The sequence below is a fragment of the Balaenoptera ricei genome, chromosome 7 (assembly GCF_028023285.1).
Source record: "Balaenoptera ricei isolate mBalRic1 chromosome 7, mBalRic1.hap2, whole genome shotgun sequence".
In the NCBI taxonomy this organism is placed as follows: domain Eukaryota; kingdom Metazoa; phylum Chordata; class Mammalia; order Artiodactyla; family Balaenopteridae; genus Balaenoptera; species Balaenoptera ricei.
In genome coordinates this window covers 110,695,284-110,721,554 of record NC_082645.1, presented here as the reverse complement: position 1 = coordinate 110,721,554, position 26,271 = coordinate 110,695,284, and the positions used below count along the sequence as shown (strand labels likewise).

The window sequence follows — 26,271 nt, the reverse complement described above, 5'->3', positions numbered from 1 at the left end:
TGTTCTTCACATGATGTCTTTGCAATATATACCTTTTCCAAAGCTTACTGTTCTATAATTTATATTTATTTCTTACCTGTTGCTCCTCTGGCATTGGTCTGAAATGGATTTGTAGAAGATGCCACAGAAGGACCAGCAGCAGCAACAAATGGATTTGTGGAAGGTGTAGCTTTAAAAAATTATAAAATACACTATAAAATCCTAATGCATTTGTATTCAATTATTTAAAGTATTTGTTCATATATTTATGAAGATAGAAAACTAGAGCTTTCTGATAATAAACTGGTGCTTTGATTGTCTTCTGGTATCCCTAAGAAAATGCGATACAATATGTATTAGGGTTCTTTATAAAAACCAGTATATATATACCAGAAACACGTACCTCCAAATGGAGCAGGCACACTTGAAGAAGCAGGCTGTGTCTGTGCAGAAGCACCCACTGGCACTGTTCCAAAAACATTACTGAAAACAAGTATTGAAAGAGTTCATGTTTTGAGGGGGAAAAAAAGCAACGGTAATCTATCTACAAGGTTGCCATAAAATATGGAAACAAATAATATTGAACATATCATGTATCACATCAGTTCTCAAACTTTAAGTCTCAGAACTCATTCACATTCTAAAAAATTACTGAGAACCCCAAAGAAGTTTAAGTTGCTATATTTACCAATATATATTGTACATCAATTAAAACAAATTTAAATAATTTTATTCATTTAAAAATAACAATAAAGCCATTACATGCTAACCTAAGTAGCATTTTTATAAGTAAATATATTTTCTAAAACAAAAGGAACCTAATGAGAAGAGTAACACTGTTTGATACTTTTACAAATCTCTTTAATGGCTGGCTTAATATAAGATCAATCTGTTGTGATATGTTGTTTAGGTTGATGCATATGAAGAAAAACTGGCCTCACATGGTAACATAGTTGAACAAAACAGGAGAATTTTAACACCTTTTCCAGATAACTGTGGATATTTTCCTTGACATCATACAAAAAAACACCAGGGATCGTTTCCTAAAGGTTAGTTGCAATATGGAAGTTGAAACCGTATCAATGAACTTCTATGTAAAGTAACATCCACTAGTCTATCTTACACTTTAAATGAATCTTTTACTAACTTTATATCATTTGGAAAATACTTGATGCCAACCTTCAAAATGTCAACATATATCCCTATGCAAAATAAAAAATTACAATCATTAATATCACCATCCATCTCATCAAAAAAGTAATGGGAAGCTTAATTTTAAGCCCACGGTGGCCCCTAAATTTTCCAAAACTCTACTATTTGCTTGAGAGTATGTATTTTAAGTAGTTATTTTCCTTAAAGTGACAGACTTAAAATTTCATTTTTGAGAAAATGTCTACCAAATATCCAAATCTGAATAACCATGGTTTGTCTATCAATCATACTTTCAAGGAAAAATGGTGTTCCATAAAACAAGTGGCTGGTTCATTCCACAACTCAAACAACCACACAAACTGATTTTTTACTCAAGACAGCTTTATATTTCAGTATATAGCAGAACTACCTGATGCATACCTTACTTCAACACACAGAAAATTAAGAAGACATATTTAAGGGTCAAGACTTAAATTCCTTTACTGCTTCAAAAAGCATATTCATAATAAAAACTGCATCAAAAATATTCCTAAGTAAAACTGAATGTGTGGTGGTAAGGAATATAATGACTATTAGATGACTGTACGGCTTGGTGCCAAAGCTGTAAATCAATGCTAAGGCACCAGCACGTTTTACCTGTCATAGTTTTTGCACCATCAATACAAATGTCAATTACTGAAAACACAAATAACCCCTCAGAATTATTATGAATTTAGGTTTTAACCTCACAGACCGTTTGAATGGGTCTCAGGTACTTCAAACATTCCATGGGTTACACTCTGGGGACCACTTATGATTATAATGTAATACCAATAAACCATTTCATTACATATACCTGTCTATGCTTCCAGACTTTACGACCACCTTGCTATAGTCCACTATTATATATGTGTAATGTAGACAACATTAATAAAGCAAAAAATATATAAATACTCTAAATTTTATTCTTTGGATTCAATTTTTCCCATCTGCCATACAGAAAATTTGTTACTGGAGAGTGAGCCAAACTAGTTAATGTTACAATCCTACCATTTCTCTCTGGAAAAGGTGCTAAAGGGAAATAAAAAGCTACTCAGATAACAAAAAAAGAAGAGACAATCTGCAGGAATGGAAAACTAAGAGATGGGTAAGACACTGTACAGGTAAGTCACCTGTACTTCTAGGTCTGCTTCCTTGACCCAAAGATGAAGAAGTCAAAACTAGAAGAGTTTTTAAAGACTGAACACTGTTAAAATGCAGTAGACTTTCTGCTGCCAAGAATTTCTTACACCAGATCTATCTGAACACAGTAACAGATATGTCTATTTATAAATACCAGTATGACAAAAGAGATATAGAATTGGTCTTGGGTTCTGGTGCAAACATTTCTAAAACTGCTTATTTACAACTAAGGCTATAACATGCTACTTTCAGTGTTTAACCTTCATGACTGAGAACTGTACATTAAAAGCAAATAATTTTGTAAATGGATTCTCTGCTGAGTACAATTAAATGTGTATATGACTATCCATTTCAAGATGTGTATATACTCTGAATTACATTTTAGTGTTCAAAGGAAAAAAGTAACAAAGCCTTCGATTAAATAAAAAAATAAAACTATGGTACTTACTCAAGGATTATATTTTAATTAGAAAATTTAAAGTTTCCTCAAACTTACAAAAATATTCAGGAATCTTTAAGCCCCAAATGATCATTACTTAACAGCATTATTATTCAGAGTCGAAAAAAAGTTTAAAAGATAAAACACAAAGCAGGAACACAGACTAAGACAAGCTACCTGCTAGCATTACTTGTGGAAGAATATGCGTTACTGGAGGTGGCCGCGGAGCTGAAAACGCTGTCCAGTTCTGCCAGGGCTGCATACTTGTCTGAAGATGCACTTGACTGACTGGGAACTGAAACCACAGAACCAACAGGAGCTTTACCTGTGGTCCCAAACCCACTACCCTGATCACCACCTGTGAACAAACAAAAACATATTACATCAAAAATTTTAACTTATGCTTAACTTACGCTTTCAACTTACAACCACATTTGCCATGAAACACATGTAAATTTAAAACCGATCTGGAGCTTAGCAAATAAATGGACATGATTCTAGAGTCTTATCCAATAAATAATCCAGAAAATATTGGACAAGATTAGTGCTATACATACCACTCTGATAAAGACAAAATACTGTTTCTGTAACAAAAACTAAGATCCAGTACCAATAACATGTCTAGATTACACATAAAGAAGAAATTCTCAAAGTGCTACATTAAATCTGCAACATGGGGACATCTCATTCAAGTGAACATATACACTCATAAAATGCTTGAACTATGTGAACAGTCTATTAATAATATCATTTTCCCAGGGTTGTTCATGAAAAAATTAGAGATAGTAGTAAGAGGAAACATTCACAGAGCACTTAACGATGTGCCAGGCACTGTTCTAAATGCCTCGCATGCAATAACACATATAATACAACTTTTTAAGTTCAATGCTATTACTACTGCCCTCGTTTCGGAGGGTGGATGAGAAATCAGGCTCAGAGATCAGGATGCGGAACCCAGTCTGAAAGGAGACCCCCTGCTGTTCCCCCACTATGCTACGCACTTTGAGAGGCAAAAAAACTAGCCTTAAGACCAAAACTAGGTATAAAAACACACTGTAAATATCTTGTTTTTTTTAATAAATACTAAAATATTAATAGAACATAGTTCAAAACAAATATATCACAGAAACTACCAAATAATCCTCTAGTCGTCTCTATTAATAGGATTTCTTGGCCCTTTATGGCCTTAGAACAATAAAGCAAGCTTTCTAAGACAAAATTAAATTTTTGTCAATTATTTTCTTTTAAATCTAGACGTTTACAAATTAGTTTCTAGGCCTTCCATTGTGTAGTTATTTCAGATCCAAAATGTGCCAAATAGTCATGAACATTTAGTGTAAACTAAACAGCTATACAACTAAGGAAAGCACATCCTCAGATTTTAATAAATACAACCAAATTTAGAGGACTGTTTAATATACAAATTTGTATTCGTTTGTTTAAAGCTTGATACCTTGCCCGGCACTGAAGATATTGTCTAAATTAGCAAGTGCCGCATATTTGTCTGTAGTCTGTAGACCAGCTTTGTTCGCTGAAACTTTACTAACAGCTGATGCTGTCTGATGACTCTGGGAAGTATTGAACGTTCCAAAATCAGCACTGGAGGATTTGGGGAAGTTATCAAAATGAGCAAAATTAGCATTTACTGATCCAGCACTTCCACCTGTAACAGAATAGACAGAAAACTTGAAATTGCTAGACTTTTCCCAATATCCTTTGATAAAGATTATATGATCATTTCTTCCTAAATTAAGTGTTCTAGAAGCAATCCTAAATTCCTAAAATTAAAAACTGGCAAGTGGCATTCAACTTTAATTATCTACACGTGACTTTTCGTAATTTACAAAACTAGATTTTCAAAGGCCCTGGCAACATATAGGGCAACAAGTTTCTGTGTGTAATTTTCTACCCTGGAATGAAGAAAATAATTCACAGGAGAGTGTCTCCATGCTACCTAATTTGAAATTCAGTTACTTCATAGAACATTCAGCTATGTATGACTTTTTACCAATTCTCCGTAAACAAACTCTGTAGGCAAGATGCAAAATATCTTACACTACAGAAGTTTTTGTAGTTACAATGGAGACCTGGTTGAAACAAATCCCAGGGTAGAGATTTAAAATGTTTACAATGTACTATTTTGATCCAAATTTCTTAAAAGGTGGTTTTTGAGCTTTAGACTTATTTTTACTTGAAGAGCTATTACTTAATGCCACATAATAATTTAATGTACACACAACACCACAATGTCTTCAGTAAAATTATGCCCTAATATATAGTTCAAGGAAAAAATTATAGCACATAATATATAAATAATATAAATATTACATCAACTTTATCCTGCTAAGATTTTAAAGACTGTTCTGTATTCTAGAGTACTCCCTAAGGTACTACTAAAATACTAAGACCAGTATATATTCATTCTACACTTTTGGTGCTACACTTTTGATGTTGGTTCTTTATGCCTAAACATTAGTCTCAGCAATCAAGATAGTAGGTATAGATATAGATATTTATATATTGAAGTGAGAGCAAAGCACACTTACAGGTATTTCAGAAACAGAAAGGTTACACCCTATTTTTTAAAAAACCACAAACACTTTCCATCAATCAGTTTTTTATGCATTCTAAAACAAATATATTTCTTTCAGGAATTAAACTCTAGTTGTTTTCGATTAAAACTAAGTAATGTTTGTATTTAAAAGACTGTGATCTGTTACAAGGAGCTGATGAACAAAGTACATACTGAGCTTTCAAAATCTGTATGAAGAAAGTTATTTCAAATTAATAAAAACTGAATTATTAAATCAACTAACTCTGTTATGGTATACTACTGTGTTCTCTGAGTTTAGCAATAGTGGAGAGAGTAAAAGTGAGAATTTCTGAAGGCTTATCGTTAAAAGATGATTAACATTCTATAATTGAAAAACCTATAAAATATAGCACAAAACATACAAATTAGTAAAAGATGCCTACTTGACAACAGAACTTACTGTTGGAAGCCTGGAGAGGAAAAGCTGAAGTAAATTCACCAAAACTGCAGCTAGATGAAAGCATTCTAAATGCTGGACAGCCAGATATTATGTAAATGATGAAATTTAAAGGAAAAAAAAAAAAGAAAATTGAAAGAAAAGGCTTTAAGACAATACAGAGTTAAAAGTTGAATGAAAAATAATCAGCCAAAAGATCTAAACAAAGGTTCAATGAGTTTCTGAAAACAATACAGTTTATGGGAGAGTATTCAATGTTTAAAGACCAATTCCTGCACAGAAAACTATTTAAAGTTTATTGAAGTGATTGTTAAATAATCTACTCAACTAATAATATTTATTTTCTGAAGCCTGTCGCCCTGAAAATTACTTAACGTTTTTAGTTCTATGGAAGCAATCAACTAGCTTCCTTTATTCAGAGCCTAAATCGTAATGTGTTTTGTGAACCTAAAAAACTTTTAGTACTTTAATACCTCTGTGCCTAAGAAATTTAAGGAAGATTCATGTGCAGGAAAAGGAGAATAGATGTGAATTAGACAAAATACTAGCATTCAGAAAAACGAACAAAGAAAAATATAAAGATTTCAGGTTTCCCCAGAGCTTTGTAAGACAGAACTATTTTAGAACCAGATAATCGCAGAATTTAAGTTTAGAGTAAATTTCCAAAACTACCTCTAGAGAGTTTTTTATTTTTTGAAGTAAACATTTAAGCATAATGCTGGAGAGCTCTACCTGTAGATTGGGGCTGAAAAGAAGAGTGGCTTGCTGTGGGGAAACCTCCAAAATTACTCGAACCACTAGACTGTCCAAATGCATCAAAGTTTGCAAAATCTGCATTTGCAGAATTCTGAGCTGTAAATGGTAAGGAACAATATATGTTAATGAATATGAAAATTATAAATGAAAAATATGATAAATGAATTTAAGAATTTTATGAAAGTTTCTATGTCTCACAACTTACTTTAAAGAAGATTCATTTAGAAATCAGATTTTAAATTCTACCAGTGTTTATTTCACCCAACTTCAAGCAATTTATTAAAGGGTATCCAAGAATTTCCAAAAACGCTTTGTACAATGATAAATTTGTACACAATAGCCTTTGAGTGACCTCAGGAATAGTACTGTAAAGTGCCTCTATTAAAGGAAACTCTGAATTAAGAGCACTAAATATTTAGTTACAGTAAAGCAGATAGAGATGCAGGATACAGGATACATTTGGAAAATTCAGATTTAAAATAGTGATAAGTGATTCATCAGTTATGTGAATCTAAAATAATGATACAAAGATGGCTTAATTACATTAAATCTTTTGGTTGCTTTTTAAGTTTATAACTATGTCACACCATAGCATATTTAAAAAAAGAAAACTCGAGTGTATAAAAAGGACATGATCACCAAATAAATTGAAGATACTCATATTTTATTAGGAGCCTGCCATTTTAAAAAACATAGTAAAACTTAAGAAACGATAGAAACGTAAAAATCATAGCATAAATGCACCTCATACCCAGTGAAAAAGACCAACTGGTATTTCCCAACTGGTCACCAACCTAAGAGCAAAATTCTAGGCTTCCCTAAAGTTAAAATGTGTAAGTAAAACGAAATAACTCAAAAGACTCTTTTTAAGGCCAAAACAGATGCTGGGTAAGATTTTTATAGAGGATAAGATAAGAAGAAGAAGGGGTTGGTATGCAGGAAAGGGAATGCTACGTGGTAAGAACGAAAAGCATGTCCAAAAGATGGAGAAAGGTTGTATGTCACCAACAAAGTGAGTGAGCCACTTAAACCCTCTGCAGGCAATTCTACTTCTAGGTAGTTTTTGTAAAGAGATAATATTGCAAATGAGCATGGCTGAATCTAACAGCTAAACAATGTGTTTTTTATAATAATGAAAAACTTAGAAACTCAAATGGCCAACAAGAGATCACTTAAATATATTATGGAACATCATACAATGGAATATAATGCAGCCATTTAAAAAATTCATGTAAAAGAATATTTAGCCCTATACAAAAATACTTACAGCAAAGTAAATAAGATAAACAGATTAATAAATTCCAGATACATTTTCATCTGCTAATTTCATTAAACATGGCATCATGTGCATAGAAAATCTGCATTTTAGTTAAATCGAAGTAGTGAGATTTCATGTAGGTATCATTTCCTTCTTTGTTTGCCTGAGTTCGCCAAGCTTTTTCAATGAATATGTACTCTACTTGTAAACAAACCAAAAGAAGTCACTAAGCAAAATAATTTTCCATTAACAAAGTAAAACATTATTCTAGGAAGAAAATCAGGAAAACTTAACAGTATTTCATGTAATTGCTGTTTTATCTATCTAAATGGATAAGATGGGGGCGGCTGGGGGCAATGTACCTAGAGTAACCCCCTTTTCCTACACACCTGTGCCACTTCCCTTCTAGTGTCTTCGAACCCACCACTTCTGACGAGTGGAGTGCTATCCCCACATGTCATTGCTCACACTGCGTTCTTGAAAACTTTTTTGAAACACATCTGACCTGGCCCTTAAGCACTATACAGAAGAACCTAAATTAAAAGGCTGCTTACTGCTTAACAATATAAATTCTGTATTCTGGACTCCCTACAATATTTTGTCTGTTTTTACTTAATATGATAAAATTCAACTTCTTTACAGGCTGAAATTTTACTTTCCCCAAAAGAAATATAATGGAAGAAATACTAATAGATAAATAATAAATTAAAAAAATTAATTTCCTAAAAAATATTTTGAAAGGAATATCTATACCAGTTTAAATATAAGCTTAAATACAGTTACCAGTTAGCATTGCTGAGAACACCAGTAAGCAAGTACAGTTTAGTGAAAAGGGAATCTAAGATAAGAATCAGGGAACTCCATCCTAACATAAGTAACTGTAAACCGCTGGACGAGTCCCTCAATTGTTCTGGCTCTACCAATATTCTCACTAACAAAATGAGAAGATTTGCTAGATGGTCTCTACTAGCAAACCAACAAACACTATGATTCTACAACTTATGAAACAACAGAAATAAATTTCTTAAGAGCTTTGAAATACTAAGCCAAAGAGAAGAAAATTCTACTAAAAGACAAAATGAGTTTAAGGCCAAAATAGATAATAAATAGATAATATATACAACTATAAACCAAATGAATAGAGAACATGATACAGGAAATTCTCAAATTTAGAGTGGATTATATTCCAAAACACAAGTTTCCAAGTTTTTTGAACACTTAGCTGTACAGTTGAGAACAACAAATGAAACATCTGTCCCTTGCAGAAACAAGAACTGGATCCCTAAGCTAGTTTGTGGCTTATAACCTCGAACATATATGTAGCCTATAATAATAACATACTCTACATTTAACTTATATTTAGAACATCATATGGGAAAATTTTGCATTTAACATGTTTCAAACATCATCGGGGAAAAAAATCAGTTCAATGCAATCCATTTTGTTGGGCCAGCCTATTTCGTCACATTTATATTTTCCCAGTGTTTTCCAACCAGAGCACCACACACCCTCCTCAAGTACCTACTCACTACAGCAAGATAGGGCTTTGTAATGCTACTATCCGTTTTTATTTGTAGACACTGAATTTACTGTCTTCAACAACTGATTATAGTAACTTTCTAAATTTTTAAAGTGTTGTGGAATGAAAGTTTGATAAACACAACTTTGGAAATTAAACACTAATAAATTCAATAAACAAAAATTACTATCTGGAACCTCAATCAATCTCTACACAAAGAAATCCAAACTAAAAAGAATGTGACAAAATAATAAAGATGCTTTTTACATAGTCTTATTCAAAAAGTACAAAGGAGTCAACTCAGAATTTAGAACTTAAGGCACCAAGTTCATGAGCCTCAATCTTGCCAAGAGTTGTCTTTACTCTTCGTTGAGCAACAGATACTCATGAGAAAGGAAAAAAAAAATGTAGAGACCAGAGGATGGAAACAGGCAACCCTCATCAAATTCAGCTAACCAACAGACTTTGTTTCACCTATATGATAGTTTATCTTCATTAATTCCTAACATTTAAAAAGAGAGCATTTCGCATTACTTAACAAGTTTTCGTACTTCTCTTAAAAGAAAATCGGTGTATTTAGTAATCCTGAGCCTGTATTTTCATGTGGCAACAGGAGATTATAGACCATCCCCCTTTGAAAGGGGCACTGCATTATATTATTCATTTGTGTTAACTGGGTGGCAAGGCAATTGAGTTTGACATCCCTCATATAAGGTGTGGCCAAAATCAATTACAGTTTACAGTTCACAGGTTTTGTGATACATTTATTACCAGGCAAAATAACTATTACATGCTGTAGTAAATTATGTTTCTAACTGCACGCCTATTTCTGTAGAAGATGACTTTTCCTGAACGCAATACTGACCCCACCACTGACACATATCCACACACACACCAACTCAGCCAGAATGTTCAAATAAAGAAGGGTCAAGACTTCTGGCTTTTAACCCATTGAACTATCTGCAAAAGAACAGTTTTCCCTTTAAAACAATGCCAGCCAGATTGGCGTATCTGAATAATTACTGTTTGCTATTTAAAGTTCCATTTGTCACATCAACGTGCTCAGGAGAAAATTTTCACCCAATGTGTTTTTTTTTAAAAAATGATAATTTCAGGGCAAAAACTCAGCTATCAATGACTTTGTATCTATGAACCATGTATGGAAAAGTAAAAATTCAGAGTGCTTGCAAAGGCTCCGGAGAAAGACATTTCAGATTGAACCGTGACACCGATTTAAAACTTACTTAAGGTAAAATGTGAAAGATGGTATCAACTATACTAGAAGGGAAATAAATGGGTAATTTTATTAGCTTGTTCTTGCAATATCCATATATACTTTTTGCTCCTGGGATCAATCAAATGAAGTAAGAAAAGAGTGATGTGAGTAGTCATCTGTAAATACAAAAGAACTTCAGGCTAAAAAACTATTACTCTCAGGCAACCTGACCTAATCTACATGGTTATTCAACTACTTCCTCACAGATGCATCTGTCCTACCATTTCTGCCACATGTGGAAAAGAGACAAAACAGTTAAGATATACTACCTTCTATCAATCTGATAAAATCATACATTTCTCTCTTTTAACATTTTCTGCAATCAAATAATGACAATTATTTTCAAAAAGCATTTTAAGGGAGTTCTTGAAAGTATGAGGGTAATCACGGTACACATTAGCCTGTGGAGCTGCACTGTCTTGTCTATTTTTGGCTAATATGATTACACAGAAAAGTGTAACATCAATTCCCTGACTTGCAAATATTCACAAATTGCATTTAGAGACAAAAAACACAAAACAAAAACACACATACACACACACACAAGGGAAACATGAAATAAGTCATGAAATAAGCTGAAAATTTACAAAAGAGTTTGGCAGTTACTTTTCCATCATTTCAAATTACATTTCCATAAACCTAAAACTGAGATAAATGCAGAATACTTATAAATTACAGAAGGTTCACTCTCTATTCACTGAGTCTTCCACCAACTCTTTTGGCCACCATTCGAAAAGCAAGAGGGGGAACAGAGAGCAAGAGCTCCTGTCTACTCAGAGAGGGAACTGGCTTCCCACCTACAGTATGAAGGGAAAAGAGTCTCCTCAGTCTCCTTCTGGACTTCTGGGCTCAGCTAATGTAAAGCAGATGGAAACCTACCACAGCCCTAACAGCGTGAGCCTCCCGATTTTTACCCTTCTTAGTATAATCTCTCCTGAAATTCTCATCCTAGACTCCCTTTTGAAAAAGCAAACACACACAGACACAAACATACATAAGTCACACCACAACTTCCTTCTGTAGCATATTCTTACAAAATGTTTCCACTGGTATTTAAAACAAAAAATTCCTTCAATGCTTGATAGAAAGAAATGTGGCTGAAGAGCAGGTTTTCTATAATTTTCCAAACTATCTCAAAAGGCACATTTCTGGATGCATATATACATGACATACTTTGTACCATTATTATCCAACTATAAAGCCAGGACATGAAATTGAAAGGAAAAAAAAAAGTGGGATAGCATCACAATTTCATAGGTGAATAAAAGAAGGTAAAATAAATCCCAAAATACAAATAGGAAATTAATTCAGTAAGCACTGGCTTCTGTTATGCTTATAAAACAGTGAAATATATACACGCAAAAAACATAAAGCAAAGTTTCAAATTATCAAATAAAATTGCTTCAAAATGACCAAATCAATTCTTAAATTAGTGTACAACATTTAATGTGATGATTATTCACTCACTCTGGCAAAAGCTGCTGGGAAAAAACTTACCTGCATGACTGTTGAAATGTGCAAAGTTTGCAAAATTGGCTGTAGCTGTTGACTGTGGTGCTGGAGCAGCAAAGATGTCTGAGCCAAGATCACTTAAAAGGTCAAACTGCTTCTTTTCCTGCTGCTGCCCTTGAGAGCGACCTACAACAGGGGACTATAAACCACATATTAGCTATAAAGAGCTTCCAGTCAGATCTGCTGAATTTTTATAACACTATTTCCAATTCACCAAGCTTAAAACACAGTTTAAAGATTACATAATCTTCTATTTGTAGAGTTTTGAGTTCTTTGATGTTTTTTGAAAAGCACAAATTTTCAACATCTATTCCCATATTATCTTTCAATGTTAAGTACAGAGTCAAAAGCAATGAAATACAATTACAACAGTTGTTACACCTCATGACACGAGACAGACTTACTGCTAAGACAGTATGATGATAAGGCTTTCACAGAACAAATCTTTTATCCATGGGAAGAGTTACAATATACTGACTTTACCCTTCTCTTCATTTTCTACTCAAACCTTTGATGAAAGTGGAGCAACTTATGTAGATGCCCTAGTATACGCATTATTAAAAAAGGTGGAATTTAATTCAAATAGTACCATGCCTCAGAATCATTCTTGTGTGTGACAGACATTGTAACGCCACACAGTAACAGATCTGTCACAGCTCCCTGACTATCATGAAGTACATATAGAAGCATAAACTCTAGACACAAACTGCTGAAAAGACTTCAGTTTTTTAGAATAAGCTATGTAATGCAAAGCCACCTGCGTTTCAACGATAAACATGCTTCACAATCAGGATGGAGAAAAAATTCTATGCTTGAGAAATCCTTTCCTGTAAAAGAATATCACAGAGGCCATACTGTTCTAACTCTGATGGTCACCACAGATTCATGTTTTACCACTGTATGTTATATGATACATATGATACATATATGTTGATAGATAGCTATAACAATGTTCCGGTACAGCTTTACAAACTCGTATTCGCAATAGCATTCGCAACAGCAAAAAGAACAAACATAGACACATTCTAACCACTTAACCAAGTACCTTTTAATGTATTATAAACCATTAGGACATAATGCTACTGGTATACAAGGTTATGCAACTGTCTTAATGAATTCCCAAATTCATGGTACTCAATCCTCCTTAAATAGAAGCCTCTGCAAAGACTTAAAAACTACTCACCTGACTAGGTGTGCCCTTATTTAAATGCAGTGCTGGTGCTGAATCTCCTAAAAGAGATTTCAGTGGTTTGACCTCAGGTGTGCTGCTTGTGCTACTGGCAGAAGACCCTGAAATAGATGCATGAACTGATGCCACCACTTTGGCTTGTTCTGGTGGGACATACCTAAAACATACGCAAAGTTGAACAGGCAGTTAACTAAGGAAGATGTAGGGAACACTAAGCTCAAAATGATAAGCTTAGTTCTAATTTTGTACAAGACTGTTTTGATATTAATCTTATTTCAAAACCATCTTAGAATTGATAGCTTAAGACTACACACTTAATTAAAATATTCAGAGAAAGGGTAATAAAGACTAAACACAAAACTTGTTTCGATTATTTACTTACAGTTTTTCTAATAAATACAATATATTAAATAACTGCTTTTTTAAAAAAAGAGAGGACTCATAGTTAATCATGATGATAGTTAATAACTCTAATTTTTAAAAACCAAAGTACCGTAAGCTCATAAATAACGTTTGAAAACAGAGCAGAAGGAAGGAGAAACATTTATTATATTACAGTTAGTAGCCCAAAATATAAAGGTCTATTACAAATCTGTAAGATTAACAACCCAATTTTTAAATGGACAGAAGCAATTCACCAAGGGAGACAAAGAAATGAAAATACTTGTAACCGAATAAAAATGTAAATTAAAATGACAGTCGCATTTGATCTGAGTATAAACTTTACAAACTGTGTCACTCTCTATTACAATACATAAATAGGTATACTCTGTGCCCCAGAAGTACCATTTCCAGTAACTTATCCTTAGGAAATAACTGACTAAGTGTACACAAATAAATGTATACGTAGGTTATCACAGCACTCTTTAAAATTTCAAAAAATTGGACAATAAACCAAAATCCACCAGGAGAAAAATGCTTAAAAGGATTATACTAACATCTATATAATAGAATAATACAGAGCTACTCTGTCTTGACATGGAAAGATGTCCGTAAGACTTTACAGGTCTTTCACATTTGATCTCAGTCATGTAAGAATTCACGGGATCAAGGGAGTAAAGGAAGGAAAGAGAGGTAGTAAGAATATAATGCCCAAATATTGGCAACACTAATCTCCAGAGCTGGGATTATGTGACAGTTTTTCCTCTCTGTATTTCTGGGTTTTGTTCTATCTACCCTCCTTCCCCATATCACACAGGTGGGAGAAGTAGAAAAACAGAGTTTTTCTACTCTGTTCTAGAATCTGAGTTCAAATCCCAGCTCCATCACTCGATAGCTATGAAACGCAGGGCAGACTACTTCAACTCTCTGTGCATCCAAATTTTCTTCTAAAACACTGACATATGGTTGCTATGAGGTATAAACAAGTTAACATTTATGGCACTTAGAACCGTTTTCTGGTACAGGTGTTAGCTACACAAGTGTTGGCTATTATCAAATTATATAATAATCACGAACAGTAAAAACTGCTTTGTTTTTTCCAGTATATGGGAGAAAACAGTAAGTCACACTTTCCCATAATTTGGTCTATCAGTGATAATGCCAATTTCTGAGTATAGCCAAGTCTTATTAAAGGATAAAATCAGATAATAGTCTTTGGCTCAAAGTCTTGCTTAACTAAAAGTAAAACAGCTAAGCATGTATAGCATAGGAATTGAGTCTGAAAACTGGTTAAAAGAACAATTTCAAAATCCCTTTAGATGATGGCAACAGGCTCAATGTTTGAAGTGTAGTTGCCCATAGTGAGGGTTTTTAGGGAGACTGCATTTGGATAGTGCTTATGTCCTGTTAAAAACCCACTGCACCACTCTAGTTACATGTCACAGGTATGCAGGTATGCAGGAGCGTGAGTTTAAAATGCACAGGTCCCAGCCTAGCTGAATGTTGGTCACTCCCTCTCGCCTACCCACCAACTGAAGTTTGTATTTGTATTACTCTTATTAACTATCCTGTTTCTCAGGACAGAAAAGATAACACAAATTATAATTATTGGAGGTTTACAATTATTTGAGGTTTACAATTATTTGCTTACTGTTTGAATGAATAATTTTTATTATTTTTATTTTGTTGTCATTATTATTCATGTGGGGGGGGGGTTCCTGGTTTTAATTCTATAAATCTTATTCACACACACTTTTCTCTTACTAGTTGAAGCTAAACTATCTGAAATCCCAGCTAAGTCCTATTCAAACTAACTCTGAGCTGGTAAAAGTAAAACTGTTGGGAAAATCAAAAATTAGGCCAAGGCTATCAAGCAGAAAGGTCTTAACTACAGGAAAGGGTCTAGGAAAAGGTCTAGGAAATTAAGAACTAAAATGATAAAAAGATAATTATACACTTCATTTTAAGAGAATCATTTATGGCACCATGTTTTTACTATCACTGCATCTTCTAAGTTTTTTCTTTCCTGAACTAAAATCTTACTGATATGTTTTCTTCTATATTCATACTTAATGTTTCTAGTAATGCTGAATATATAGCCCTGGCAAAAATTAGTCTCCTCTAGGGAACAGCAAGAATACAAAGTTCACAGAACATACAAATCAGAGCCACTTCTTTCTACTATGCTCACCTAATGAAGGTAGAGATACCTCACTCATAACCACGGCAAGTATTCCCTCAACCAAAACAAGCTCTTGAAGACATTCTCTGGGTTCAAATACAGCTCCTCGGGGAAACAAGAGGCCATGTACTTCCTCATTACCTAGTCCTTCTATTTGTGACTCTCTCTCTCATCTTCTTAACGTCCCAAGAAGGAAAATATACACTAATGAATATTGATAAAGAAACAACCAAGAATTCATCATTAATGAGTCTTAGTAAACTGACTTAAATTGTACTCATACAGGTAAAAATGAAGAGCTCAAAGTAACTGAACACTACTAGTTCTACAAATATACCCCCTGCTCTGCTTTAAAAGGCTTACTAGCCAATATATACCTGTTTTAATTCCTTTTTAAAAATTAACATCTGACAGATTTAGTTAAAAAGGTATAAAATCTTCCTTCTTAAACAGGTAATAAAATGACTTCTTGGTTGGGCAGTGAGTGATATTTTGAGCAAAGAATTACTACAACATGCAATTAAGTGAATGAATAGATTGCTTCATGAGTGCTTTAGCATAGTGCCTAGTATATAAAAGATACTAAATAAACACTTGCTAAATGAAGGAAGATTTTAAGAAAGGAGACTTTATAAGACTAAAATGTCCAGAGAAGCTAACAGGGATAGAGAAGGTTTAGAAGGAAGAATCCCTAACTTCCCAAAAAAGGGTAGGAGGCCTGATGATAAGAAACAGGCTACTGCTAGGCACAGATGAGTTAAGATAAAGCAGAAGTAAAGGTCTGTGGAAACCAAATTCAATAAAAAGCCAAAGTATAATGAGTATCTACCTATTTCCTTATTCCCTATCTACCTACCTACCTATTTCCTTCCTTCCTTCCTTCCTGTTATACTAATCTTACCCATAATTAATGCGATTTGGGGCAGCTTTGCTCTAAATACAAACTATTCACTCACCATCTTTTCTTTTCATATTTTTCTTGTAGGAACTCTTTCACTTTTTGTGGATCCCTGAAGTCTGGAATTGCTGAAGATCTATCATCAAATAATCCTAGCCAAATCTGTTTACAGACCTTTGGAAAGAATTAAAAAAACAGAAGTGTTAAATTCGACATCTTAACTTAATGAAATTTTAAGAGATAATTAAGATTCTCTCAGAAAGATAACCTACTTAATTTTAATAATGTTGCTTTCAATGAGGATATTTATCACAATGAGCAATGAAGAAGCAACAAATGAAGGAACTGAATTGATGTTAATGTTACAGCAGTAAAATCTTACCAACAGCATCACAAAGAGCAGCCCCTCACAGGGGAACAAACAGTGAGATGGCATTTAAGAGGACCTCAGATTGCTTGGTCTTAAAATAATCATACACTGTAAACAATGAGCAAAGTCATGCAACCTTTATGAACCTCAGTTCCTTCACCCCGTAAAACAGAGGAATTAGACCAGTGAGTGGCAATTTCCTGAATCCTTGACAAGTTTAAAAATCAACCAAAAAGAACAAATAAAAAGTACTAGAATCATAAGTAATTTGCTGGGCTTCCCTGGTGGCGCAGTGGTTGAGAGTCTGCCTGCCGATGCAGGGGATACGGGTTCGAGCCCTGGTCTGGGAAGATCCCACATGCCACGGAGCAACTGGGCCCGTGAGCCACAACTACTGAGCCTGCGCGTCGGGAGCCTGTGCTCTGCAACGAGAGGCCGCGACAGTGAGAGGCCGGCACACTGCGATGAAGAGTGGTCCCCGCTTGCCGCAACTAGAGAAAGCCCTTGCTCAGAAACAAAGACCCAACACAGCCAAAAATAAATAAATAAATAAATAAATAAATAAATTTATAAAAAAAAAAAAGAGAGAGAATTGTCTAAAAAAAAAAAAAAAAAAAAAAAAATAAGTAATTTGCTATTAAAATATAACATAACACAAATACAATGCAGATACAATTCTAGCTTTATAATTACCTCCTATGCTTTTTTTCCCTAATGGCTAAAAAATGAGAATCTGAGATTTAAGTTTTCAGTAAAATCAAAGAAATGAAATGATGCAGAACTCAAATAAGACACAAAGCATAAAGAGAACTGTAAAGAAAAAATTTATAAGGTGGGCTTCATCAAAATTTAAAAATGTTGCTCTTCAAAAAAATTAAATGAAAAGGCAAGCCACCAACTGAAAAAAGGTAGTTACAAAATGTATAAAACCTTGAATTCTTAAAACTCAGTGATAAAACAGACCCCAAATCAGTATTTTTTTCAAAGAGTGGGCAGAAAAGTTGGCCACTTCACCAAAGAAGATATACAAATGGCAAATAAGCATCCCAACATCATTAGTCATGTAGAAAATGCAAATTTAAAAAACACTGAGACCCCACTACACAGACACCCATACATACCACTAGAATGGCCAAAAACAAAAAGACTAAAGGAAGGCAAAGCAAGGATTTTTTCATGAACTATGTTAATCAAAAATGCAATGGAGAAAATGCTTCATTAGAATTTCCCCTAGAATAATTTTCCTTCTCTCTTCTATAGACCATTAACTCTCTTGTGCCATTTGTAAGTTTTTTTGATACATAAGAACTTTTAGAAGTTCTTATGAATGAAATAAATGTATGATTATTGAGATACTTGGTGTTCTGACAAATATTTATTACAGTCATCCAGAAATAACTATTCTAACCACCTCAAGTTACATTGGACGGTTATTTCTGAAATAATAACGGTTCTAGCCAGGAAAAGAAAAAAAGACTGACCATATCATATGTTGGTGAGAATGTGGAACAACTAGAACTCTCAAGAATGTAAAAATGGTACAACCAGTTTGGAAGACAGTTGGTAGTTTCTTAAAAGTTAAACATATACCTACGATATGACCCAGCCATCCTACTTCTAAGTATTTACTCAAGAAATATAAAGGCACATGTCCATACTCAGATTTGTACACAAATGTTCACAGCAGCTTTACTGCTAGTAACTCCAAACGGAAAACAACCCAAATGTCTATCAACAGGTAAATGGATTAATTGTGGAATATCCAAGTAAGATACTATCCAGCAATAAAAATGAACAAACTTATTGACACAAGAAACTACATGCATAAACCTCAAGACAATTATGCTGATTGAGAGACCTCAGAACCACCCTCTACAAAGTACATACTATGTAATTCCATTCATTTAAAATCTTAGAAAATGTAAACTTATCTATGGTGATGGAAAGCAGATCAGGAGAAGATTTACAAAGGGGCACAAAAAACTCGGGGATGATGAAAATGTATGTTATCTTGTTACTGTAATGACGGTTTAACATATGTCAAAACTCAAATTGTACACTTTAAATATACACAATTTATTATAATTATTCCTCAGTAATGCTATAAAAACACATCCACAAGTTTCCAAAATTATATTACTTTAAAGAATAACCAGTTGTAACACTGTGAAAAGAAGGCAGTATCTAACTTCAAAAGCCTGACAAAGATTTGAGAAATCAGAGACAGAAAGGTAGCACCCTTCTCAAGCTTATCTCCTCACTGAAGTGGGTAAGAGAAATAAAGATAGGAAAAAAGGATTCACCCTTTTCCTCTCTTATTATGTACCCCAAGCATGTTTCAAAACAGCATTTCTTGTAGTTCCTTCCTACTCCAGGCTCAGTACAGATACTACAAAGTCATTAAGGCAGTACAAGTGACACAAGTGAGGCCTAGGTGAAGGCACAATCTCATTATAAAAACATTTCAGTGGCAAAGCCCAAGAAGTTCAGATACCCAGGAATGGTAATGCAACTTATGCTAGAAATACTATATAAACCCTGTAGAGGGCCAGCTTCTCCAATAAATATTTAGCTACTTTTAAAAAACCACATGATCCAAAAGGATACATGTACCCCAATGTTCACTGCAGCACTATTTACAATAGCTAAGATATGGAAGCAACCTAAATGTCCATCAACAGAGGAATGGATCAAGATGTGGTATATATATATATATATATATATATATATATATACAATGGAATACTATTCAGCCATAAAAAAGAATGAAATAATGCCATTTGCAGCAACATGGATGGACCTAGAGATTATCATACTAAGTGAAGTCAGACAGAGAAAGACAAATATCATATGATATCACTCATATGTGGAATCTAATCTTTTAAAATATGCAAATGAAGTTATTTACAAAACAGAAACAGACTTACAAATATTGAAAACAAACTTATGGTTAAAGGGGAGAGGGGGGATAAATCAGGAGCTTGGGATAAACAGACACACACTACTATATGTAAGATAGATAACCAACAAGGACCTACCGTACGGCACAGGGAACTCTACTCAATATTCTATGATAACCTATATGAGAAAAGAATCTAAAAAAGAATGAATATACGCATATGTATAACTGAATCACTTTGCTGTACACCTGAAACTAACACAACATTGTAAATCAACTATACTCCAATAAAATTAAAATATTAAAAAAAAAAAAAACCAAACACCACATGAGACTCTCCTCAGGAAAAGATTCTGTGGCTTTACAATTACATTCATAAAGTGATAACTGGTAGTTTCTAATTCTTTTATTTTAAAAATTCCCAAGTGAGAAAACAAGAGAAATTTGCTCAAAGACTTATTAACTGTAATTGACAGAATTAGTTTAGGACAGACATTTAGTCCTTCATGACATTTAGTCTTTGCATTCCAAAACCCCTATTAACTAACATATACAATTTTTTTAACTAAAAACAATTAATGAATAGTAAATAATAAACATATTGATACAAACAAATAAAAAGGAGATAGGTTAAAGACAGATCATAAAGTTACTGTCTTGGCACTCATCATGGGAACACAAAGCAAAGATGGAGTGCTGGATGATACATTTTATAGCTATCTGACATTAGCAGCCTGGACGAGTCACTCAAAATTCTGTACTAACTGCTGGCGGTTCTGATCCTTCTCTCTGACAGCTCAAACTGCTGGGGAAAATCATTAAAACTCACTGCTTGGGTCCACTACAAATTCCTGCTATCCTACTATCAAAGTTCCATGCTGTTGTTAGCCAGCTCTTATTTCTTCTGACTATGCTATCCCACAATAGCTATTTGCTATATTGCTCAGAATCCTAACTCTACCTGCCACTCTTGGCAGCTGAATTCTTACTCAAGTGAAGTGACTCTCAAAATGGGATTCCCCAATTTCCTGGACTGGCGGCATCAGTGTCACCTAAAAACGTGTTGTAAATGCAAATTTTTAGGAGCCACCCAAGACCTGTGAAATCAGAACCTCTGGAGGTGCTACCCAGCAATCAAGCCCTTCAGGTGACTGTGAAATAGGCCAAAGTTTGAAAACCAATGCTTTAGTAAAATCTAGGCCAGCAAATGGAAACTTCCTTTCCATATAAATACTATACATAGTTTTCCACACTTCTCCAATTTACTTAGCCACTAAACCTCTTCTTGAGCAAGATTCATTAAATAAAGACAGTGTTCCAGAGATACATCTGGGAAAACGTCACAGTCTCTATCTCTTTTGATTCATTCACATTTTAGTCCCTGAAAAGTTGGCTTCTGCTCCCACCATTCTCCTGAAACGGCTCTTTCAGGTTTGTAGATCTGCTGATAGGAAAGGATAAAGTTCTCTTTTCTCCATGTTTGTTTTAGGTTTTTTTTTTTTCTTTTAAAGTAAAATAATAAATTACCACCAACTGAAAAGGGAGGGTTTTTCAGAGCTGAAGAAAAATGGGAGAGTGAACCAACTAAAACTGCAGGCAGCACTAAGGTTTTAAGGTCACGAGTATTTAAAGTCAAACTAGTCAAGACAGTGGTGTGTTTTCCACCAGTCTCATCTGGTTGTTTAGGTACAAAGTAGGTAGAGTATTGGCTTTAATCAGGTAAAATACAACAGGAGTTAAAGTGAGTGGATATAACAACAGACCACAGAATCAAAGTTAGGTTAAGAAAAATGACAACACAGTAAGGATGCTACACAAGAAAGAAATTCAGCGTCAGAGGACTGGAGGCCTCCTGTGGTTGACCCAGAGCTGCTGGAGTAAGAAATTAGAGGTAACGAGCTGGGAAGAGAGAAGCAGTGATGGTCAGAGAACAGGATGCTGAAATCTGAGAAGTAATACAGTTACTGCTAAATAAAGTCTAAAACAGAAGGAAGGATTACTGGACATAAGAAGTCAAAGAATTCCAGAGGCTGAGTTATCTGTGTAGACACTGGGATTGGCAGAAATGATTAACACTACTGGAAGAAAGACACTCACTACATGAAGTGCTGAAATCTATACTGAATGAGGGGGGCTAACTGGTATGACTGCAACAAATGACAGAGCAAGTCTGCAAGAGGAACACCGGGCTGCGGGCCTTGAAACATCACCGAGGAGCAAGGAGGACACCTAAAAAGCCAGCATTTGAAAGGGCTGCATATGTGATGGATTCGTTTTGATGATCTCTCTGGAGAGGTGGATAATTAGTTTTAATTAGAGAATAATATTGTAGGTATGGTAGTTATGAGCCTAGACTAGGAAATCAGACTGCCTTAATGTGAATTCCAACTCAGGTAAGAGAACCTGCTGCATTGAGATGTTGGAAGGGTTAAATGAGTTAATATGTTGTCTACTCAGAACAGGTATATGTAAGTGAATTTTAAACAGTATTAGTTATTATTACTTTGGGGCCTGGTATCTTATGTGGTTTGCATTGGTGTGTTATGGGGTGATGAAGTAAGCAAGGACTGGGAAATAGAGGCCTTACCAGAAACACAGGAAACTGTAGGTCTCTCTTCAGTCCTGCTGCAGATGGAATCAAAGTGGTCTTAATGGAACAATCACCCTCTCTGAACTACTATAGCACTTTGTAATTCTCACATGAAACTCACCACAAACTGCTTTTTATTAGAATTACTGAGCATGTGTCTCACCTACTTCTGAATTCCCCACAATACTGAAAACAATGGGTTGTGCCATATTAAGTGTTCAGTAACTAGGCCGATACTACTCAAAACCAGATCTTATGGAGGAATTAAAAATAAAATCACACATCAACCAACAGAATAAATTCATGAAACTGTCAGAATAATTTTTTCCCTTATTCTAGTGTTAATCCACTTTAGAATTGCAATCACAATAACCACTGACAGAATCTAAAATACTTTAAAGTATATTTATCAGTCAGGGTTGACTTAGGAAACAGATGGCACACTCAATTTGGGTAATTTGAGAAGTCTAATAGAGACTGTTTAAAGCGTAGGTAAGCTGTAAGGAAATCACAAGTGAGAGTATAGTGTCCCAGGGTTAGCAACAGGAGGACCTGCCACCACCCGCTGGCAGTGAAGGCAGAAGGAGAGGAAGTGGTTGGCAACCTTAAAACTAAGAGGGCTACTTGATGGGAGTTCTGACCTTCAATGAAAGGAGGCAGCTAGGCTACAGAAATCCCACATGAAAGAAGTTTAGAAAGTAAATATCTTAACCTTTCCCTCCTTCCTTTCTTTGATCTGCTGACAACATTCTCCCATCAGCGGAACCCCCCCCTCCCAGAAGCCAGGAGGCAAGAAAGGCCATTTGGGTATCCAGACAAACCAGGTGCTTGGAGACAGAGCAGGATAAAAGCTAGAGTTAGAAGGGCAGCTGAAAGCTATGCAGCACTGAACCTAAATCATGATAGTAAATACATGCAGTGCAAGCAATTTAACAAACTCAATTATGAACACCAAAAATATGGAACATCCATACTAATTCTCAATTACTCACATATAAAAGGAAGAGTAAGAAAACAGTGTTGCATCAGACAAATAGATATGAATAGAGATAACATGTTATAGTTTTATAATCCTCTCAGGGACAACAAAATAGAGTGGTGGAAACTTGCTGGAATAGATACTTACCTTTAAGATTCAGACAACCCCTTATTTTCATAAAAGAGATACAAAGAATAAACAATGTGACATGACCCTGCTTGCAACATCTAGGTCCAAAGATATAAAAATAAGGAAAGGACAGAAAGATGCTCTGGAAGTAGAGAAACTTTTTTCATTAAGCCAATCTATACACATCAACTAGAGTTCAGACTCTTTTCTGTCCTTTCTCTCCTCAGTAGAGAGATGGAGTGCCTTTTTCTGTAAGATATAATTACAGCAGTTAACAGTACTGCCCATAAAATATAGGAACAAATAGGAGACTTAAAGAACTGAAAAATTCATGAGCAAGTAACTAACATCCACTTTTTGGAAGCAGAAAGAAAAATTTAACAGAAATAAATATTAACATTAGAAGCTCTCTGGAGAGTTATGATAGACCTACGCAAATTCTATCAGCAACATAACATTTTTTCCTAAAAGGGAAAACAAGGTTTTTTTTTTTTTTGCCTTATTTTGTCCTAAAAACTAACAATCAGAAACAATATCTCATATATATGTCATGATTTAAGTTAAATACTGAAAAAACAAGTACATTATTAAAATTTTCTACACTCACCGAAGTCTACATGAGCATGACTATGCTAGTATTTCTAGGTCAACAGCTGACAGGTTATTTCTCAGTGATGACCTATCTATAAAGGATTTATACTCATTAATAATGCTTAAAGAAATAACACTATCCATGTGCCTTATGCAAAGAAACAGACAGTCTTGCAATTATTTACATCTTTTTAGGACTGTATGGTATATTCCATCTTAAAATTTGGTTTTAAAAAATGTTTTGGCAAGAATTAGAGCATATGCAACTGAATCATTGAAAACAGGCATGCACAAGCTGTATGTGCAGACCACTGAGACACCAGAGCCTTTGTGAACCAGACAGATAATTTGGGTATGTGAGGGAGTATCAGATTTATGAGACATCAAATCCAATTTATTTAATCCTAGTTTGCTGTTGTTGTTTTTTAATTTAAGCAGGAAACTACCTTATAATGGCTTCCTTAGCCTAAGAATCAAATTCTTCATCACCACCTGTTTAGGCCCCATAGGATCTTACGCCTGATTAACTCTCCAAACTCATCTTACATCATCGCTCTTTCCAGCCACAAAGGCCCCCTCATAAAGTCTTCCCTGACCACCCATTCTAAAGGGGTAACATTCCCCACACCAAAACTCATATACACGTTATCACAATGTATTATTTATTTTCACAGACCTTTATCTCACAACTTCTAAATGTAAATTTCACGTGGCAGGAACCTTCTCTCCGATTCGCCACTATCTGTATTCTCAGTGCCTGCCAAACATAGAGCAGACACTAAATAAATATCTGGTGCATGAGTGGAAGCAACTTCCTAACAGCCCTGAAATATATGTACAGTAGAAATTATCTTTTTTCCCCCTTCGTTCCATCTAAAATATACATGCTGACCTAGAACATTCAGCTTACCAACTTACGCAGAAGTAATAAATTCACTGATCCAAATTCTCAAATCAAATTTAGGCCAGAGGTTAGCAAATTATACCTCCCAGGCTAAATCTGGCCTACAGCCTGTGTTTATAGCTGAAGTTTCACTGGAACACAGCCATGTCCGCTTGTTTATCTATTGTCTAGGGCTGCTTTGCTAGGTAGTTGCAACAGAGACTGTATGATACAAAAGCCTAATATTTACTATCTGGCTCTTTATAGAAAACGCTTGCTGATGCCTGAATTACATGCAACGTGGACTTACTATGATACCATCCCAGCATCCAAGAATAATAATGATTTAAATAGTATAATAAATAAAAGCCTGTTTTTGAGGTGTGTGTTATAATGTGCATGGGGAATAACAACAGAGAGATGAACATAAAATGAAAGAAGCCTTTCCCTGCAGGAAGAACTTTCCAAGAGTGAGGACTATCTAAGGGCCAATTTATAATACATACCCATTCACTTGAGAATAAAGGAGAAAAGTACCAGAGTTTAAGTTTCAGGGAGAGAGTAACACTTTTCAAAATAACTGATAATTACAAAGAAATAGAAAAGATAAAAGAAGAAAATATTTAGGATACTAGACAGAAATTAAATGAAGTGGAAATAGCAATAAATCTTAATTTCAAGTGTTTGTGAGTTGTGAAGGAGACCAGCAGATCTAATTCAGACACCTACGGTAAAAGTCAGTATATACGACTCACAGCACACTCCCATGCCTTGTTTCATTTAATGTCTCTAATGTCAGAATTGCATTCCAGGTAGGCTGCAAAGAACCAAAACTCAGCCACATTTGATCAGATAAAACAAGTCTATGCAAAGTGAACAGTAACACTTAAAACATGGGAACCTGTGCTGCAAACAGGAAGCCATCTGGGACCTAGGCAGTCTGATAACCTGTTTCCAAAGCCCTTCTCCACAACCCACCCCCTGCAAACACATAGTTTATCGCTTTTGCTTCTCATACTATGTCTAATCCCTGCTCTTGCTTATCTTAGTACAATTTGTTTTTTCCTGTTTACTTGTTAAGACTGCACATGGCCCAACTACAGACTGCCTTTTCGGTTAAGTGATTCATCTTTTCAGT

The 26,271-nt window shown here is 34.7% G+C and overlaps 1 protein-coding gene across 11 annotated transcripts in view; it reads right to left on the bottom strand.

Annotated features, from left to right (window-relative positions):
• Positions 1 to 26,271, bottom strand: part of AGFG1 (ArfGAP with FG repeats 1) — a 70,968-nt gene that overhangs the window by 10,698 nt on the left and 33,999 nt on the right. For 4 of the 11 annotated variants that reach the window (XM_059928848.1, XM_059928849.1, XM_059928851.1 and 1 more), the window contains exons 3-11: positions 16,751 to 16,866; positions 13,226 to 13,388; positions 12,028 to 12,181; positions 6,454 to 6,573; positions 5,725 to 5,796; positions 4,185 to 4,394; positions 2,909 to 3,089; positions 383 to 462; positions 77 to 169 (exon numbers count right to left, since the gene is read on the bottom strand). In XM_059928848.1, coding sequence (XP_059784831.1) covers positions 77 to 169; positions 383 to 462; positions 2,909 to 3,089; positions 4,185 to 4,394; positions 5,725 to 5,796; positions 6,454 to 6,573; positions 12,028 to 12,181; positions 13,226 to 13,388; positions 16,751 to 16,866 — 1,189 coding nt within the window. The remainder of the gene's footprint in view (positions 1 to 76; positions 170 to 382; positions 463 to 2,908; positions 3,090 to 4,184; positions 4,395 to 5,724; positions 5,797 to 6,453; positions 6,574 to 12,027; positions 12,182 to 13,225; positions 13,389 to 16,750; positions 16,867 to 26,271) is intronic. The other 7 variants (XM_059928853.1, XM_059928854.1, XM_059928856.1 and 4 more) reach the window with 4 other exon arrangements.